This window comes from Corvus kubaryi, unplaced genomic scaffold (assembly GCF_017639235.1).
Source record: "Corvus kubaryi isolate FWS band 111438036 unplaced genomic scaffold, C.kubaryi_AGA036_p1.0 37392, whole genome shotgun sequence".
Classification (NCBI taxonomy): domain Eukaryota; kingdom Metazoa; phylum Chordata; class Aves; order Passeriformes; family Corvidae; genus Corvus; species Corvus kubaryi.
Genome location: NW_024581131.1, coordinates 14,243,338 through 14,262,069, shown reverse-complemented (window position 1 = coordinate 14,262,069; position 18,732 = coordinate 14,243,338). Strand labels below are relative to the sequence as shown.

Below are 18,732 nucleotides of genomic sequence, written 5' to 3'. Positions count from 1 at the left end.
AGAATCACCTCCCTGGACCTGCTGGCAATGCTCTTCCTAATGCACCCCAGGACACCATTGGCCTTCTTGGCCACATGGACACTGCTGGCTCAGGGACAGCTTGTTGTCCACCAGGACCCCGAGGTCTTTCTCTGCAGAGCTGCTTTCCAGCAGGTCAGAGGTAATGATAAATTTTTTACCCCAAAGAATGGAACCTGATGTATGTCTGTATTTTTTTCCCCTCCTTCATTTCAGTGAAGAACTTGGAAACTGGCAGAAGCACTTTAAGATTAAGGATCATTTTTGGTCGTGGAATAGTCAATGGTGAGGCTTTGCTTACTGCATTTGGGGCAGGGGGGTCGTGCCCACCTATAGGTCATCATTTCAATTCCTTTTTTGGGCCACATCTGAATTATTCAGTTTCATTTTTTCTCCAAAAATCAGTAGGAATTAAAACGGTGTATAAATCACACAGCTTTTGTTCCCCCATTATCTGTAAGTGAAATAATAATAATAACTCACTTTGGGAAGGTCTTGGGACTCTATTGCATTAAAGCTTACTGGTCAAATAATAATAGTTAATGTCTAATGAGACTGCTAATGAAAGTAACTATTCCAAAGGTAATCAGTTGAGATGAGTGCCCCCTATTTATAGTCTGAAGGCAAGTTCATTGTATATGTTGTTGTATATGTGCAAAACTTTCCCCTATGGATTGTGCTGGGAAGTTAAAATGCCTAAAGTTCATGCTAACTTGGTCTTACTTTTATTTGCTCAGGCAAAAGCATGTCTATTAAATGATCTGTTTATCTCCTTCACTAATGGCATAAATATGGGATTATTTAAGAAAAACATTTCTAATGTACGAAGGTCCTGTGCATTTCTATTGGCATCTGCTTTGCTTTGGGGACAGGAGAAAAGTGTTGAGGGGGAACTAGCTAGAAGGCATCTACTGGACTTACCAAGTGATTAACTTACTCCATTCTGCCTTTTTCTACATACTTGCTTTATGCTATATGTAATAGTCTGTAAATTAATTAGCTGTAGTTCAATACTGACTTTGTTCCTGATGGGATGTTTAAGTCATTAGTCTTAAGTAGTCTTTAACAAGCGTTCAAATGTTGCTTTTCAGCACTAGAATATAAATTGTTTCTGTCATTGAATTAACCAGATTCAGGGAGGGGAACAGCAATGCTTTTCGAGTATATTGAAATGCTTCCTGCCTTTCACACGAGGAGAAGGGAAGCGATGTACTTGCTGGGGGAGCCACAACATTGAGTATAATTCTGATTTTCAAACTCAGTTGTGCCAAGTCTGTTTTTCTCAGCTCTAAAGAGGTGAACAAGGTGGTGGGTATATGGTAAAAGGTTCTTCCAAACTATTGTTTACAATTCTTATCTCTCACATTTTTCTTTGGGGTTTTTTTTTTTTTTGGTTGGTTGGTTTTGGTTTTGGTTTTGGTTTTTGTTTCCCAGTAGTATTCCTAGGTAGAATTTGCTTGGTTTGTTTCCTTGTCAGCTTGTGGTTTCAGGGAGAATTTCCTATGAGCATTTCAACTGTGGTGGAACAGTTCCAGAACAATTGCACAGGAAAGTTAGAGTTATATAGATGCTCTCAAAACATTTATAATTGTGCCTTCAGAAAGCTAGTAAAAATATGTTTCAAACTCCTGCAGACCCATGCTCCTAGATGGCTTTGCTTTGAGTCTTTTCACAAGACCACATTTGAATAGTTTATTCTTCCTTATGGTCCTGTGATGCTACCATTTTTTATGACTTTAGTAACTTCCATTTGATTACAGTAAAGTTTCAGTGATGCAACTTGGTTTTTCATAGTGGTGAACTTGTATAATTGCCCTCCAATTAACTAACTAATGGATCAAATATTAATGATTCAGGGTAAAGACTTACAGATATTTAAATTGTGTGCTTCTTGGGCTCCAGTCAGGTACTTCATTCTTTGTCCCTTGAACTCCAGCTTACCATAAGACTGTTGCTGATCTTTGTAGTGAACATCTGTTCAAATTCTGCTTTCCTGTTTTATTTTCAGAATAAATGTGAAATTTTATCTGAGATAGGGGCTTTTTTGTGGAAAATAAGCTTATTGTTGGGTAGCTTCAGGATCTTCTGTAAGAACCATGCATGCTGAATTAAGGAGTTGCTTCATATACAGCAGTTAATTTTCTGAACAGAGGTAGAGGGTATTGCATGAAATATTTCTCTTTCACATTTCACCAGCATGGACATTTTAATGATGTTTTGACTTCTGTGTTTTGTTTGATTGTCTTGCTTGTTCAGGTGCACTTAAGGTGTTGAAGTAAACAAACAAACAGACACAGGACCAAGCAGATTGTGGTCTATGGAGTTCTCCCTGTGTTTCCTTAGAGAGCCATCTCAGGGCCTCAGATCGCTCAAAATATTCCCTCTGAGATAGTGTGGATATTAGTCAAGCAATGTACCTAGTCTTTGTTTTAGACAATGTTTTTCCCCGAGACTGTTATCTCTTGGTTTGTCTGAACAGGATGTATTTTGAGAGAAAAACGGTAACACAAAGGTAGGTACAGAGCTTGTTATCTGCAGACATCAGAAGGAAACTGACATGCTTTCCAAAATGTTTATCCTGTAGCTGTTATCAAACGTAAAAGTGGTTGAGCAGCACAACTGATCTTTTGGAGAAATCAAAAGGGCTTCAGCCAGTGAGCATTCCTTTTGGTGACTATTTTAATCTTACACTTGTTCCTGAAATGTACGTGGCATGATAGATAATTTAAAGCTCAATAAGAGCTTTGCCCTTTGGATTTGTGCTGGCTGTCAGGTGCTGATCTGATTGTGTGGCTCCTGCTCTAACACATACATAACACCTGAATAGGTGTTTACCTATTCAGGCACAGATCCAAAATCAGCTTGTTCTGTTCTCAGAGAATGGTGACAAGAGTGCAAAACCTGTATAGGCTAAAGAAAGGTTAGCTGCATTTATCTGGGTAGTGGGAGAGAAAATATAATCATAGAATGGTTTGGGTTGGAAGGGACCTTAAAGACCATCTAGTTCCAGAGATACCTTGCACTAGATCAGGTTGCTCAGAGCCCCATCCAGCCTGGCTTTGAACACTTCCAGGGATAGGACATCCACATCTTCTTTTATATAAAATATATACTTTGGTCATTTTAGAATAGTCTGCTGTTTGTATATTCTCCACAGCTGAGATGCTAACTGTCTCAGCTATTTCACTGTCCATTCACTTTTATATTTAAAAATTCAAATACCAAAGGACGTGAGTAAAAAAAGAATGAGCACGGGCTGATGTGATCTGTCTCTTAGTTTTGTCTTTGCAACAGTCTTTTCCCTTCCCTAGACAAGCCTAGAAATTAGGGTGCACTCTTTTTTTAGTGCACGTAATATTTTAAATGGAAATCTTTTTATTTCATTGTGCATCATAATGACAAAAAGTAATGCTGCAGCTCACTTTTAAACAGCCAGGTTTTTTGTCAGATAACAGAGTTGTGGTCACGCTCTAGACTGTAGGCATTTAAATCAGACAGTTCATGCTTCAAGTCATGCATGGCTGCCAATGTGTCTCAGACTGTCTCTTTCACCAGTACAGTGTCCTTCAGTGTCTTGGATACACAGGTACCCTTCAAATATTCTGGTTGGGAACAAAAATTTAACCAAGACAAACTTCAGGGCATTCTCTCAGAGAAGGTCAACATTGCTAGAATGCGACAGTTGTTGAACAAAGTAAATGTTGTGGCTTTGTTCTAGCTAGAAAGAAACCACAGGCAAGGCTGATAGTGTTAGTTAGAATCTTGTGTAGACCCATTTTAAAAGGTAGCTACTGTCTAATAATAGCAGCAGGTTTAATGTGCGGGGTTTTTAAGATGTATTAACTGTTCTTGATCAAACTCGGAACAACCTGAGGCTACTGTGACTTAACCAGGAGCCAGGTCAGTTTGTGCTTTATGTTCTTTGTTCTTTCTGCCCCTTGCACAAGCATAGAAACAGATTCAGGTACAGGCATCCTGCACTGGGAAGCATCTGCTGGTAAAAGCTGGTAAAATGAGGGAACGGGCCAAGTTATCAAAAAATCTGATTTTGCTGGTGCTGGCCCTAGTGGTGTGGTGGTTAATGTGTAACTAACAGGAGAATTAAGAGCCTTTTGAGAGAGAAGAAAGTAACATAATGGCTATGATCCTTCATAATGGGCATGGATATGTCATACATAGTTATGTATGACTTGTCCTTGCATATATACTAACTTTTCATGTCATAGATATGACTGCCTGTAGTAACTCCTCAAAGCCCTAACCTGGGCTATGTAGTAAGCTTTTTATGACACAGGTTTCTCTCAGTTACTTTCTAATCTTAGTTTGGCCTTTTGCCCTTAAAAATTATGTTATTTCATTACAGATCAAATATCAGTCAGTTTTAAGTCTTGACTGTATGAAAAAGATAGAGCTGAAAATTCCCACCAGCAGTCCCAAAGGTACTGGCTAGAACATGTAACTGAAACAGTGGAAATAATTAACCAGAACTACGCACCCTAGGATCCAAGGTACACAGAATTGCACTCGTTGTTCTGTTGTCTCGGTATGAGCTGCCATGCCTGCTTTCCTCGCACTGGTAGTTCTCTAGGCGGAGATTCAATTATTCTGATTCCTTGGCCTGAATCCTACTTCTAATGGACGTAAGCGACCAACGTAGTCTGATCTCAGGTAGCCCGTAGTGTACCTGACATTGGGGAATTAAGCTGTCTTGTCTTCTACTCTGAACTGCTGGAAAAATAACTGGGAGGTACTTCTGAGCAAATTCTCACAGCTGCTTTTTGTGAAGCACTTCCTAGAGACAGCTTCTCAGTGTTGTTAAAATGGGAACAGGCTGGATGTACAAGTGACACTCTGCAAAAAAAATGAAGCAATGGAATTAAGAACTCTGGTTTACATGGAATCCTGCCTGCACAATTTGAAAAATGTTATCCCTGGTTTTGGCCAGTTGCTGCAACAGTTCGTTCCTTACAATAAGTAAACTGATATAATTAAGACACCATTTAGAGTGTAGCAGTGTTCTGATGTTCACTGTCTTCCCTACTGATGTTCTTATAATACTTAAAAATCACCAGTTGAAGTAGCTTTTGATAAAGTTTGTGGAAGTTTGATACTGCTATTTCACATTTTACTTCCTTGGGGGCAGGGGTTGTGTTCATGTTGGGCTGCAACAGTCTAAAAAGCTGCATAGTGAACAGGCAACTGGCTGTTGTCAGTGCTTACATCCCTAACCTTTTGGGCATCCTCACACTCTGAAACCCCTGCCTATTGTAAAATGTTGGTTGCATGTTTGTGTACTACCAAAATAAATACTGCAATTATTCCTAAAGGTGTGTGCTGAAACAAATACAGAAAATTTGACAGCTTGAGACTTTCCATAAGACAGAAGTCCATGAGTCTATGAGTTAAGATTTAACCATAAAATGCACAAGTGAAGAACTCACTGCTGCTATCTGATTCCACAGATCAATGCAAACAGGTAAAAAGGATGAAACCGGGAATAGAAACAAGCAAACACCATGCCATGCAGTTGCTGCTGGAGGCTGTTTCCTGCTTTCCTTCTGGCTCTGTGTGCTGTCAAAGATGAGTCTTACTGGCAAAATCAGGTTATAGGCAAAAGGTTTATGACAACTTACCTATTTTTTCACTATATTCTCCTTATATTCCATCATTATTTTAGGTTTTGGATAAAAGGCAAAACCATAAGTATCCTGGGAAAGTATCACCGTATGTTTATTCTGATACCAAGAGTACTGGGCTAGAAGGAGCCATAGACAACTACAACATAAAACTCATATAAGTAATTCTTAAAACTTAATCTACCCCTTTACATAACAGCTTTAAGGAGTCAGATTGCTAGCTCTGCAACTGCATGCAGTCAGAATGATGATTAATTTGCTTGTAGCACACTTTACTCCTAATATGCAACACCACTGTCAAACCTCCACATTCTTTGCCTTGGATTAATGGACATTGGTCATGGCATATTGATCCCTTCCATCACAGGTTGCTGATGCTCTGCAACTGTTCTGCAGTTTTCAGTGACAACTGGTGGCTTCCTTCTGCATCATGTCTGCACATTACAGGTGAAGATACCTTCCAAGTGGGATGCCATCATGAAGTGCAGACAGCTGGTAACTTCAGTGAATGATTCAATGAGGCACCTTCTGAAGACTCAGCTGTGAGCTGTCCTTTGGCTATCTTGAGATGTTAATGTGAGGGGTTTTTGTTTTTTTTTAAGAGCAGGGCAGTAAGCAGTGATTAAATTGCTGTAGTTAAGGGCATTTTGTAACACTGCCTTGGGAGACAGGTGCAACCATTAGTTGGCATCAGTGCTTATGCTGGTATTTCCTAATAGCTCATTTGAAATTCAGGTTTTGAAGAACCTTAAAGATTGTACAATACAGGATATATATATATAACTCGGGTGGGAAAATGTTCTGGATATCTTAATATTTTTGACTAATTCTAAAACCTAGTTTTGACAGAGCAAATTGCTTAAAATGAATCCTGAGTCAAATGGGGAAAAGGGGAACTTTTACTGACAGCACTATTAGAATGAAAAAGTTCTTGTGCAGTTCAGCAACCAAACCATCATTCTCTATTTTTCTTGGTTTTGTTAATCTTTCAGATGGGGACAAGCATGGGAAAACTTGATGGGCCAAGAACTTATAAGAGCCGGGGAACATAAGCTTGATTAAATAGACTATTTCATATGGAAGGGACCTACAATGAGCATCTAATCCAACTGCCTGACCAGTTCAGGGCTGGCCAAGTTAAAGGCTGGTATTAAAGGCATTGTCCAAATGCCTCTTAAAAACTGACAGCTTGGGGCATTGGCCACCTCTCTAGGAAGCTTGTTCCAGTGTTTGGCCACCCTCTCAGCCAAGAAATGCTCCCTAATATCCAGACTAAACCTTCTCTGATGCAATTTTGAACCATTCCCATGTGTCCTGTCACTGGATACCAGGGAGAAGAGCTCAGCACCTTCTTCTCCACTGACCAGCTGGTGATGCTGTGTTTGATGCCTCCCAAGATGCCAGGGCACACTGCTGACTCCCATTGAGCCTGCTGCCAACCAGGTCCCTGACTGCAGGGCTGCTTTCCAGCCACTTTCCCAATATATACTTGTGTCCAGTGTTATTCCATCCTAGATGCAGAATCTGGCATTTCAACGTGGAAAATTTCATCCCATTAATTGTAGCCCAATGCTCCAATCTATGTAGATCCCTCTCCAAGGCCTCTTGTTCCTCAAGAATCAGCAACACCTCCCAGTTTGGTACGATCAGCAAACTTGCCAATGGTGCCTTCAACTCCTGCATGCAGATTGTTGACAAATATACTGAACAGAACAGGCTCTGGAACTGAACCACAAGGAATACCAATGGTATTCCTCAACTGTTCCCAGTTGCCAGCCAGATAGATGTAGCTCCATTCATTAGAACCCTTTGAGCTCTGTCCTTTGGCCAGTTCTTCACCCAGAGCATCATGGACTTATCCCACAGTTGGGCAACTTGTCCAGAACGATACTCTGAGGGACAGTATCAAAAGCCTTACTAAAATCCAGAAAGAACGTGACCAGCAGGACCAGGGCAGTGATTGTCCCCCTGTACTCAGCATTGGTGAGGCCATGCCTTGAACCCTGTGCCCAGTTTTGGGCCCCTCACTATGACAAGGACATTGAGGTGCTGGAGCATGTCCAGAGAAGGTCAACAGAGCTGGTGAAGGCTCTGGAGCACAAGTCCTATGAGGAGCAGCTGAGGGAGCTGGGGTTGTTTAGTGTGAAGAAAAGGAGGCTCAGAAGGGACTTTATTGCTCTCTACAAGTATCTGAAATGAGGTTGTAGTGGGGTGGGGAATGGTTTCTTTTCTCTGGTAACAAGCAACAGGACAAGAGGAAAAGGCCTCAAGTTGTGCCAGAGGAGGTTTAGATTGGATATGAGGAAAAGTTACTTCACTGAAAGGGAAGCACTGGAACAGGCTGCCCAGGAAAGTGGTGTAGTCACCATCCCTAAAGGTATTTAGAAGATGTGTGGATGTGGTACTTAGGGATGTGGTTTAGTGGTGGACTTGGCAGTGCTGGCTTAACAGTTGGACTCGATGATAACTGAGATTTTTCTAAGATAAATTATACTATGGTTCTATCCTTTTGCTGGGATTTTTTAATCACGTGACCTTGCTTTTTTGTGCTGGGGAGGGGTTGAGGTGGGGTAAGAAGACTTCCAAAGAACCTATTAAATAAGGGTACTAGATACTTAATGAGACCTCACTACACAGGCAAGACTTTTTACTGAATAGGAACAATCTCTTTCCTACAAGAGCATTTTTTCTTCCTTCATTCTGGTATTGTAACTTCTTCAGTAAATACAAGTGGGCTTCCACTTGTTCATAGACTTCAAATCTTTCTCAAAAGCCTGGATTAAATGTTATTTGATATTGCTATAAAAGCTACTCAGTGAAACCTCTAATTTGAACACAGCTTTATTTTTATGTAAGTTTTAGAATTCCAATAGTGTCTCTCAAAATTTCTGTTTTGAGAATTCTGATGGCAAATCTAAGCCAAATGACAACATGCCTTCCTTAGTTTACCAGACCAAATCATCCCATTGCCCTGAAGACTAAAAGTGGAAAATGACTGTGTAATGTGCATGCAGTAAGTATACCAGTGTAAACCACTCTGTAGTGACAGTTTTGCCCAGGGTATCATGGTCATGCTGTTTAACTGGGGCTTATTTTCATGTTCTCCTGGTTTCATTTATGATTGCTGATGATGTTTCTATCCCTAGCTGCTTCCCCAACTCCCTTCACAGAAGTATTTTTTTTGCCTTTAGATCTTTTATTTCAGCTCTTAGGAATCCAACCTAGTTTCAGAGATAGATGAGAGAGAACCTAGCATTAAATGCTGGAATAGGTGTGTGGTGGTTTTTGGTTTGTGTTTTTGTTGGCTGGGTTTTTTGCTGTTTTTTTCCTTTAGGAAGCAATCCCTCCTTCCAAACTTCTGCTTCTCTAACCACCACAGGCTTGTACACAGATGGCCTTAGAAACTGAAAACATTCAGTTGCACAGAAAATAAAGATCAACATCAGGAAATACGTTGTAAACTGCAGAAGTCTATGATGAAAAGCTTTCTTAAATTTTTATCAACTTAAAATAACTGTCCTGGGACAGAGTACATTTTCTTCTTAGTAACTGGTACAGTGCTGTGATTCCTGGATTCTGTATGAGAATAGTGCTGACAACACACTGATGGTTTGGCTGCTACTCACTAGTGCTGACCCTAAGCCAAGGGCTTTTCGGTTTCCCATGCTCTGCCATGAGGAGCTGCACAAAAAAGTGGGAGAGAGCATGGCCAGGACAGGTGATCCAAACTGGCCAAAGGGATATTCCATACCACAGAATGCCGTGCCCAGTATTTAAACCAGAGGAGTTACCTGGTAGGGAGCTGATTGCTGCTCAATGATGGAATATTGTGCATCACTTTTTCTCTTGGATTTTATTTCTCTTTCTCCCTTCACTTATCACTACTATATTATTAGCTCTTTTAAAAAAAAATTATTAAACTATTCTATCTCAACCCACAAGGTTTGTCTTTTCTTTCCAATTCTCCTCCCTACCATGATGGGGGTTGAGGGGAGTGACCTCTGCATGGTATTTAATTTGTGGCTGGGATTAAACCACAACAATAACTATTTTCATTTGCACTGGGATACACAGGAGAATCCTGACATATGGTTCTTGAGACCCTTCCTAGCTTCCCTGCTTAAAGCATTTGTCCTGAAGGCTATATACCTTCTGCTGCTCCACTCATCTCTAATGGATAACTTGATGTCTGACCTAACAGCTTATTTAAATGCTTATTGGACTGGGTCTGGAGATCACCATGTGAGTGCAAAGGTAGGTATATCTTTGCTTATTTCTCTGGTTAGTGATTGGATCTAAGGCTCTAATGGATAAACTCTGGAGGACCAAGTCACAGCAGCTTCCTTTTCTGCAGCTGCTTTATGCTACATACCTTGTTTCCCATGTGCAGCAGCAGAAGTGATGGTGTCTGTATCTCCTTAGCTCCATTTCCTGTTAGTTCAGCGGCAGAACCCACCCCACGTTTGCCTTGTGGATGGTGAGTTGCAGCTCTTAAGGCATGAGCACAGTCACCTGTGCCTTCTGTTCACTCTCCTCAGAGATGAGAACCACTGGGCTCAATAGGGGCTGTGTACATGTGACGATATGAGGAGCAACAGGCAGATGTAAAGTGCTGGTATGTGCAGCTGACAGAGTTGCTTTGTTTTGGTAAGTGTTTGGTCCCCATATCTTGTTCTATTTTTCTCCTATCAACTTCACTGCTGAGCTGGTTTGCATATGCTGTCTGTTTCTGAATAATGTTTGTTGACCAAAGATATTTATTTCTATAAAAGTGTCACTGACTTATACTGGTCCTACTCATTTATTCTCACATTTGTTATCTTAAAAAACCAGTGAATAATAGAGTAAAGTAACATTTTTCATCTGTGGTTACATAGAACTAGTAGTAGTGCATGTTCAGGTACCTTGGAGTGGCTGGATGGTGGACACTTCTGTAATTGCTTGTTAATTTTTACAGCAGAAAGTGGAGGAAATGAGATTATTGGTGAAAGAGCTTGACTTATTGCACTACTGGAAAGAACAGGTCCATGCAAACCAAACAAGCAGTGGTATTGGTGTGGTCTTTGTCTGATCAATGAAATAACCTTGTGAGGGCTTGCACTAACCGTGTAAGATATTGTTGGTATTAAATTTGGGTGAAAAGTGTATGGTCAAACATCCTCATTCATCAGAAAGAGACCGAACTAACATGATTAAATCGTTTTAGTGCCTTATGTTTGCAGTTGTGAATGTCTTGAAGTATTTATTAGGAGAAGAGAATGCAGTTTTATCTTCATGAAAAAAAATTGTATTTTTCTTTGCCCTGGTTTACAAAGCCTTGAAGCACAGACTTAAATTTTTTGGGAATTACTTAAGGGCTCAGAGCAGTAAATCCCATTATTGAGGATTTAGGAGTAGATTAGATAACCCCAAGAGGTCATAGTTGCTTCACAGATATAAGAGGGGAAGTTATATGTGGAAACCTTTTCTCTTTAGAGGAAAGCTGCCAAAAAAAGAAGGTTGTTCCTAGGTCATGGAAAAAAATTAGCTTGACATATGAATTTCCAATGTGAAATGCATGCAAAAGTAGGCATGGCATGAGGGAAAAGAACAGTTTGTTAAAGGGAGGAGAATATAAATTCTGGTTTGTATTGGGCTATTTGTAGAATTTTTAAAGTGGTTCTCAGCTTGCTGAAGACAACCCTTTTGTAAATCCATTTATTCCATAAGATTAGCCAAGGAATTAATTTAATCCTGAGTATTTCAAATGGTATTTTGAAGATCTATTTGATATCTCATCTGGTTGTCATACTTCCTGCATTCTAAAGCAGTTGCCTTCTGAAGTAACCACTTTAGAAATCTAGTATGGGTAGTAAAAGTAGCCATTTTCACTGTCATTTCACTGATAATAATTTTCTGTTGTTTCTATATCTTGTGAGTAGATCACATGAATAAAAGTTTCTTCTACTTTATTTGAAATCTGCTTGCAATACATGTTTAAACTCCAAATGTGGAGTGTGATTTAGTTAAATCTTGTCTGTTACTTCAGTTTTCTTCACTCAGTAAGTAAACAAAGTTATCTTTGAGGGAATCCTTTTCAAGGTGATGAGTTCAGCTAAATCCATTCTAAGAGAAAAAGGAAAACCAAACCCTTTGTTTGTGCAATTACAGGTTTTCTAGCTGTCTGTATTAATTCCTTGAATCAAAAAGCCTTAATTCAGATCTGATTCTCAGAATGAATAGTCAAAGTACTTACCTACATACCCACTCCCATTTATTGTAGTGCTTTTTCATGTTTATGTAGAAGTTTATTTACCACTAAAATCTGTTATGCCTTCATGCACTTCATGGAGCAACAGTTGAAAGTCACCTGGAAAATGCTTTTACTGGACTATTTTACTTTTTACATTGACCAGTTACAATTTACACTTGTGCCCCACCTTGGGCCCTTGGTGAACAGCAGTCTGGTGTGATGAGCTTGACTTCATTTGTTGGAGCCAGTCTCAAACAACAGCAACACTGGAATTCCTGCACTTGATGACTGTGTTCTCCAGATGTGATCTGGTGCAGCTCCAACACTACTTCAGCAGAAGTAAGGGATCTCCGGTACAAACCCATGCTAGGGAAACATTTTGGAAACCTGAAATATGTTATCTACTATCCTGTCTCTGTGCTGGAGAACTGGAAGAGAGGCCTCTGTTGCTGAAGCAGTACTGCAGCAAAGCCAAATAAATGCTCTAGGACCATAAAGGTACCTTGCACTACTTTAGCTGCTAAATGGGAAGGGGGACTGAACAGGAACCATCTGTGGTACATCAAGCCTTTACTTGAAAGTTGTGGGAGTGAAAGTCACTAGGAAAGAGAGTCTGCAAGTTACCGTGGGCTCTTTGATTTACAGGCACTTGGAGGATATGACCAGATCTGGAAACCAACTAACTTCCATCACTCCAGATAAGGAAGCATCTTCTGGGTCCTTGTCTATTCTTTTTTTAGGTCTTGGATTGTGCTGAATGAGCAGAACCACCAGGTCTTCAGGCTTCTGACAAAGGGAACTTTTCTTATGCAGACATGCCTTCTATTGTGCCTCTGGGCTACAGAGCTGTTTGAGTACATGCTGCCTTACTAGAGCAACGAACAGAGCCGTGCTTCCCTGGCCTGATCTTGTTTCCTCTGGTCTTACTGAGTGACGTCACACAGAAGAATGCTTTTTTTTTCCTTCTCCCAATCTGCCAAACTTATGACACTCCCTTGTAAACTATACTTGCAAAACAAGTACACAGATACCGCTTCAATCATGAGACTTCATTAAACATGGAGTACTGAAGCTGGATGGAATACTGAGCCACACCCCTTCCCATCTCTAGCTGTCACATGTTGAACCTTAGCTCCTGGATCAGCATTTACAACATTGAACTTCAGCTTGGACTCGCATGGAAGCATTCACCTAATCTGTCTTGGCTCACTGCCACATCTACTTCATAATACCAATGGCTTTTGTGTATAATAAGGTATTGGGGTATACTTGGTGGAAAAGATGATTTAGCTTTCCAGTTGGAGGTTGCCTGTGAATTGAATAATGCTAAGTAACAACCAGTAATGTTGACTAATGACTACTGGGGCAGTAACCTACTCTCATTCTCTTGTCTAGTCAGGGTATGCAACCGCTGGAAGCAGATTAGGAGCATACTCTCTCTTTTCTCCTCTTGGAAATAGCAGCAAGGAAAAGTGAATATGCATTATCATGGAGTAAAAGCCAATACTGTTCACTTGACCTTATGGATCACTTCATCCACTGAGAGCTGAGGAAAGACAAGTGTGAAGAAGAGAAGGCTGATGAATATAATTGTCAATTGTCACCACCCTTTCTTTGGCTCTGTATGCCCAATCTCTGCAGTCAATTTGCCACATGCACCTTTTCTTTCTTAGTGGTAAGTTTCTATACCCTCTATCAGGCCTCCATTGGTGGCAAAATACCAGAATCACTTTCTGACTAAATGCACAGCTCCTGCTAGGGTCAGATCATCCTTGTGGTCTTCAACATATTCAGGAGTGCTTGATTTCAGACTTATGCATAATTGCATGTGCCTGTAGTCTGATTTACTAGCAACAGTAAAGTATTGCCAGTGGTTCACAACATCCCTGTTGATGTAGTACTTGCAGAAGAGAATTAAGAAGAAAATAGAGAAAAAAATAATAAAAAGGAAGGAAATAAAAAGAAAGGCATCTCATTGGTCCTGGTATTTTTGGAAAGGTCTGTTGACACTTTCTGTGGTTTCCTGTGTTATCACCTGCAAGTGGTAGTTGAGTCTTCTGAATGGTGGATGCTCCCTCCTAAAGTAAAGGGAGGATGTTCCCTGACTTTTTACCCACAAACCAGATGCAAAGCAGTGACCTCTGATCCTCAGTGCTTCTTTATCAAAACCCTCAGCTTCCCTCTTCCGTGTCTTTCAGAAACTGATAATCTTCCATAGTGCTGAGGGGGAGGAGCAAACACAAACTTCCCACCCTGAAAGTCTTGGCAGTTTCCTGCATTTTCAGTGTAACTGTCTGCCAGCACTAATTGTTCTTGTGGATGCACACACTTAGGAAAATGTGTTTCTGTTTCTCTGCAGCTCTGTCACTAGAAAAGAACTAGTAAAGGAGCTATGTGTGCTACCTTTTTAACCCTCCTTGTGGATTCATATTGACAGTTGTTACGTACTTGGAAATGCAGACATGTTCTCTTGTTTAGGATTTAAATTCAAAGAAGCAAATGCAGCCTGGGAACCCATCGGTGTAGGGAAGAAAATACTTTCCTAGCAGTGCAGAGTCCTCTTGTTTAAGAGGTGACAGTTCACATGCAGAGCTCTGGTACCACAGGGGAGCTGCACACCCATGTGCAGCACAGTTGATATCCCCTGTGCACTCCTGGTAAAGCTGCACTAGATAAAGTGCTGTGCTGTATATGATAGCAGAAGGATTGGTGCGTTCCATTGGCTAATTACAGCGGGAGCTCATCCCTGGTTCTAACAAAAGTATAGTATGTGTTTTCGTAAGTATTGATTTGATTTCTTTTCTGGTTCTATTTCCTTATTAGCCCATTTGCATGGAGCTGCCAGAGGAGCAGTGTCAGCTGGCAGACATCCAGAAGCTGAGAAGGAAGAAAGCAATAGAAGACTACAAAATGAATGAGGATGGGCTTTTGATCAAACCATGGAATTTAATAGAAAGGAACAATCCACAGAAGGATGGAAACTACAGAGATGATGGGTATTGCTTTCCCACAAAAAATAGCAGAGTCCCAAATCACATCCTCCAACAGTCAAGGATGTACTTTGTCAAAGCAGAGCTTGAAAATCAAATTTACACGGTAAAATCTGTGGAAGGACCTTAAACTGACCTTAGGCAGACTGTATGAATTTAATTTCTGACATAGGTGACTCGATGAGCTTAGGCTGGGTGTTTGGAGACATCTAAGTGAAAAAAGGGACTATTCCCCTTGCAGAGGTGTCAAACAAAAGCTCCTGGCTTTACAATGACAGGTAATTCAACATTCCATTTTTGAATGGAAATAATGGTGGTCTGTCTTTTGGAGCAAACTCCTGCTATGTCTGACTGTTCTTTTCTAGGTCTATTTTTGAGATCCATTTTTTCCAAGAGCTATTTTTGATTTTAAAAGAGTGACTTTCTTGCATTGTTATCAGACCACTGTTAAACTGCATTGGTTCTTTTGTTACTTGCTGCAGTTATGTAAAATTCTCATTAGAGCCGTTTGCTGCTGAAAGTTGCAGACCACCACCACCATTGTTTGCCAGCGCTGCCGCATCCAACTTGTGTGGATAAGGCTGTAACACCACTCTGCTGTGTGTCTATAGACAAAGTGTGTGGAAATAGCAGTTTAGGAGGTGTAGAGCAGTCCTTCCCCAAGCAAAATAAGGTATTAAGGCAAACTACTATTCTACCACACGACAAAATTAAGGTAGGCCATGCCTGAGTCTTGGAACAAATTTTCTAACATACCGATGAACACTGATGAACGTAGAACAGGGAAGAATGGAAAAGGTCAAAGGTCACTGTGCCAACCAGACTGCAGTCCAAGAACAATCTGGGCATCAGGCTGCAAAGGTGGGAATGACACCAGGTTGGAAGTGATGTGACATCTGCACATGTGTACATGCCAATACCTGTTTGAGTTGGTTTTCTTTGGATGTAAATTGGTGTGACTGTGTTTATGATGTATCTGCACATTCTAAAAACTGGTTTTAGGGGAAACATGTTGGTTTTCTGGTGTGTTGGGTTTTTTTACCTCTCCCCATAAAGTACTATACCAGCAGTATTTAAGTAAGTCTTATTTGAAACTATAGGTCGGACTTGATCACTTCTCAGAGTGACAGAAAAACAGTCAAGGTTTTCTCTTTGTCATTTAACTGAAGCAGGATTTTTCCAAGCAGTGATGGGCTATCACAGATCAGTGGGGTACAATGTGGAACACACAGGCTCTTCTGTCAGAGACAGATCAAGAGCACTTAGCTTATATTTCCACAATCAGAATCATCTAGGTCCATCCAGTCCTATTACCAGACAGAAAATGATGATACCTCAGATAATGGAAGGAGGGAGGGAAGAGGAGCTGCGATATGAAGGCACCAAGTCTGGGATATAGAAGAGTGGTATGGAATGTCTCTACAGGATACAAAGTAATTGCTGAGGCCACCCTTCTTGGTAAGAGACTGAGCTGCTTTCTCAGCCTCTTCCCAGGACTAAATCTATGACTGGAATGGCATTATCATGGAATAAGGAATTCCAAGAGGGACTTCACAGTCTAATTGCATCTATGCCACTATAATGATTCAAGTAGCAAAACTTTCTTGGGCAAATATGGGTGCAGCTTTCCCTTTGGTTCTCTTTTGGGAATGGCATAAAGAAAAGAAATATATTGGAATGGAGTCATTGCTCACTGATGCACGAGATTGAAAGTTACTATTTTCTTAAAGAAGAAAACAGAGGGTTTTTTTTTTTTTTAATGGTCCATCAGCCATAATGATGCTGCTTAGGGCCAGCTCTAAGTGTGGTACTAACATGTAACCAAATCACACACACTTCCCCAACAATGCAACTCCTGTTTGTAGTTAGAGATACAGTTACCATCACTAGTTAAGGACAACTCTAGTGAAGTTTTACTGGGGCAGTAGCAATGGTCCTATTTTTATTTCCTAGTAACTGTGTGTGGTGGTTTAAGCTCAGCTGGCAACTAAGCACCATGAAGCTGTTCCCTCCTGTTCTGCCCCAGTGGAATGGGGCAGAGAATCAAAAGTAAAACTCGTAGGTTAAGAACAGTTTAATAATTGAAAACAAAGTAAAATATAGTAGTAAATAGTAAGAATGATAAAAAGGGAAAGAAAAACAAACAAGTGATGCACAATACAATTGCTCACCCCATGCTGACCAATGCCAGATCCCCTTCCTGAATCCAGATCGGCCTCACTTCCAGGTAGCTCCCCTCAGTTATGCTGGGCATAATGTTCTGTGGTATGGAATATCCCTTTGGTCAGTTCGGGTCAGCTGTCCTGGCTGTGAACCCTCCCAAGATTGTTTTTCCTCCTTAGTGGCAGAGGATGAGACACAACAAAAAAGTCCTTGACTTAGGATAAACACGACTTAGCAAAACTCAGAACATCAGGTTTTTATTCTAAATGCAAAACTCAGCACTGTCCCAGCTATTCAGAAATTAACACCATCCCAGCCAAAACAAGGACACTGGTACCTACTGAGCGCTGGACTGACACAGCTTAGTCATGAAATACAGGTTTTTATCGCTATGCAGTAGGTGATTTGGATTAATCATCCATTTAAGGATTTGCTGTTAGTGTACTAGTTAATGGGTTTTGGAAGGCAGCGGTGCTGAACAGCTGATGGCCACACCGTATTTACACTCCAAAGCATCTTCGCAATTAACACTGAGGCCTATTTCGTCCAGAGCTCCTCTGATGCAACTCTTAGTGCATGACAAAGCGAAAGCGGTAGAACTCACGCAGCCTCACCAAATTCCCCCATGTGTTAACCCTGACGGCACCCCGGTTCCAGCTCCGCCAGCCCCTCTCCGCTCTCATCGGCTGCGGGGGCTGCCAGGCCGGCACAGGCTGCCTGGCTGCCGTGGGCGGCCTCCGCGACACCCACACACCCACGGCACCGGCTCCCCCGGGCCCGGGGCCGGCGGCGAGAGGCTCCCAGGGCCCCGAGCGGGTCCCGGCCCTCCCCGCGCCCCCCACGGCGCCTCAAGGGCGAGCGCGCGTCACTTCCGGGACGCACCCGCCTCCCCGCGCCTGCATCGCGAGACCCCGCCCCGCCTCGCGCGAGACTCGCTGGCTCACCCGGCCGCCTGGCCGAGTCCCTTCGGCAATTTCCGTCACCGCCAGACCCTACCAATCGTCTGCGGGAGCGCATCGATGAGCAAGGGCCCCCCGCGGGGTCCCTGCGGGGCCGAGCCCCGCGGTGCGGGCGTGGGGTCCGTGCTGCGGCTACGGCGGCGCGGGCGGGGCGGTGGGGCCCAGGCACGGGGCCGGGGCGGCGGGGAGGCATGCGGGGTTCGATTGATCAGGCCTGGGCATGGCGCCTCTCCTCCCCCCCGCCATGGCTCCCCGTGTCCCTGCTCCTCTCCTCTCAGTGAGCGAAAGTGGCCGCCGCCGCCGTCCCAGCGCCCGCAGCCGCCGCCTCCTCCTCAGCACCAGCGCGGGCGCCATCTTGGCGAGGCAGGAGCCGGGAGCGCCCCGCGGCAGGAGACAGGCAACGCCAGCCCCGGCAACGCGGGGCGAGAGGCCGGGTGGAGCGAGCGGGGGAGCGAGCCCGGGAGACACCCCCAGCCCCTCGCCGCCGCCGCCGCCGCGTCGCCGCCGGGCCCGCTACCCAGGTTAGCCACCGCCGCCACTGCGCAAGGGCACGCCGGGCCGGGGCTACTGGAGGCGGCAGTGGGGGCGCCGGCCGGGCAGGCCGCGGCTTCACCCCCCGCGCCGACCGGCGGCCGCAGCAGCCGGGCCTTTTCTTAAAGAGACAGGCCCCTTCCCCGCCCTGCCCGCCGGATGCGCCCCGCGGTACCGGCGGCCGTGGAGCTGCCGTTCCCCCC

The 18,732-nt window shown here is 42.8% G+C and overlaps 2 protein-coding genes across 2 annotated transcripts in view; both read left to right on the top strand.

Annotated features, from left to right (window-relative positions):
• The first annotated feature begins 560 nt into the window (after positions 1 to 560).
• Positions 561 to 15,893, top strand: EXD1 (exonuclease 3'-5' domain containing 1). The gene is given in 8 exon segments (XM_042038158.1): positions 561 to 600; positions 2,286 to 2,320; positions 2,322 to 2,404; positions 2,498 to 2,530; positions 3,513 to 3,604; positions 6,031 to 6,158; positions 9,729 to 9,908; positions 14,710 to 15,893. Coding segments are annotated over 8 exon segments (888 nt in total). The 3' UTR covers positions 15,007 to 15,893.
• Positions 15,894 to 18,218: 2,325 nt separating this feature from the next.
• The window catches only part of LOC121669369 (translation initiation factor IF-2-like), an 8,072-nt gene continuing 7,558 nt past the window's right edge, over positions 18,219 to 18,732 (top strand). The window contains exon 1 of the mRNA XM_042038157.1: positions 18,219 to 18,519. Within this exon, the coding sequence (XP_041894091.1) occupies positions 18,219 to 18,519 (301 nt within the window). The remainder of the gene's footprint in view (positions 18,520 to 18,732) is intronic.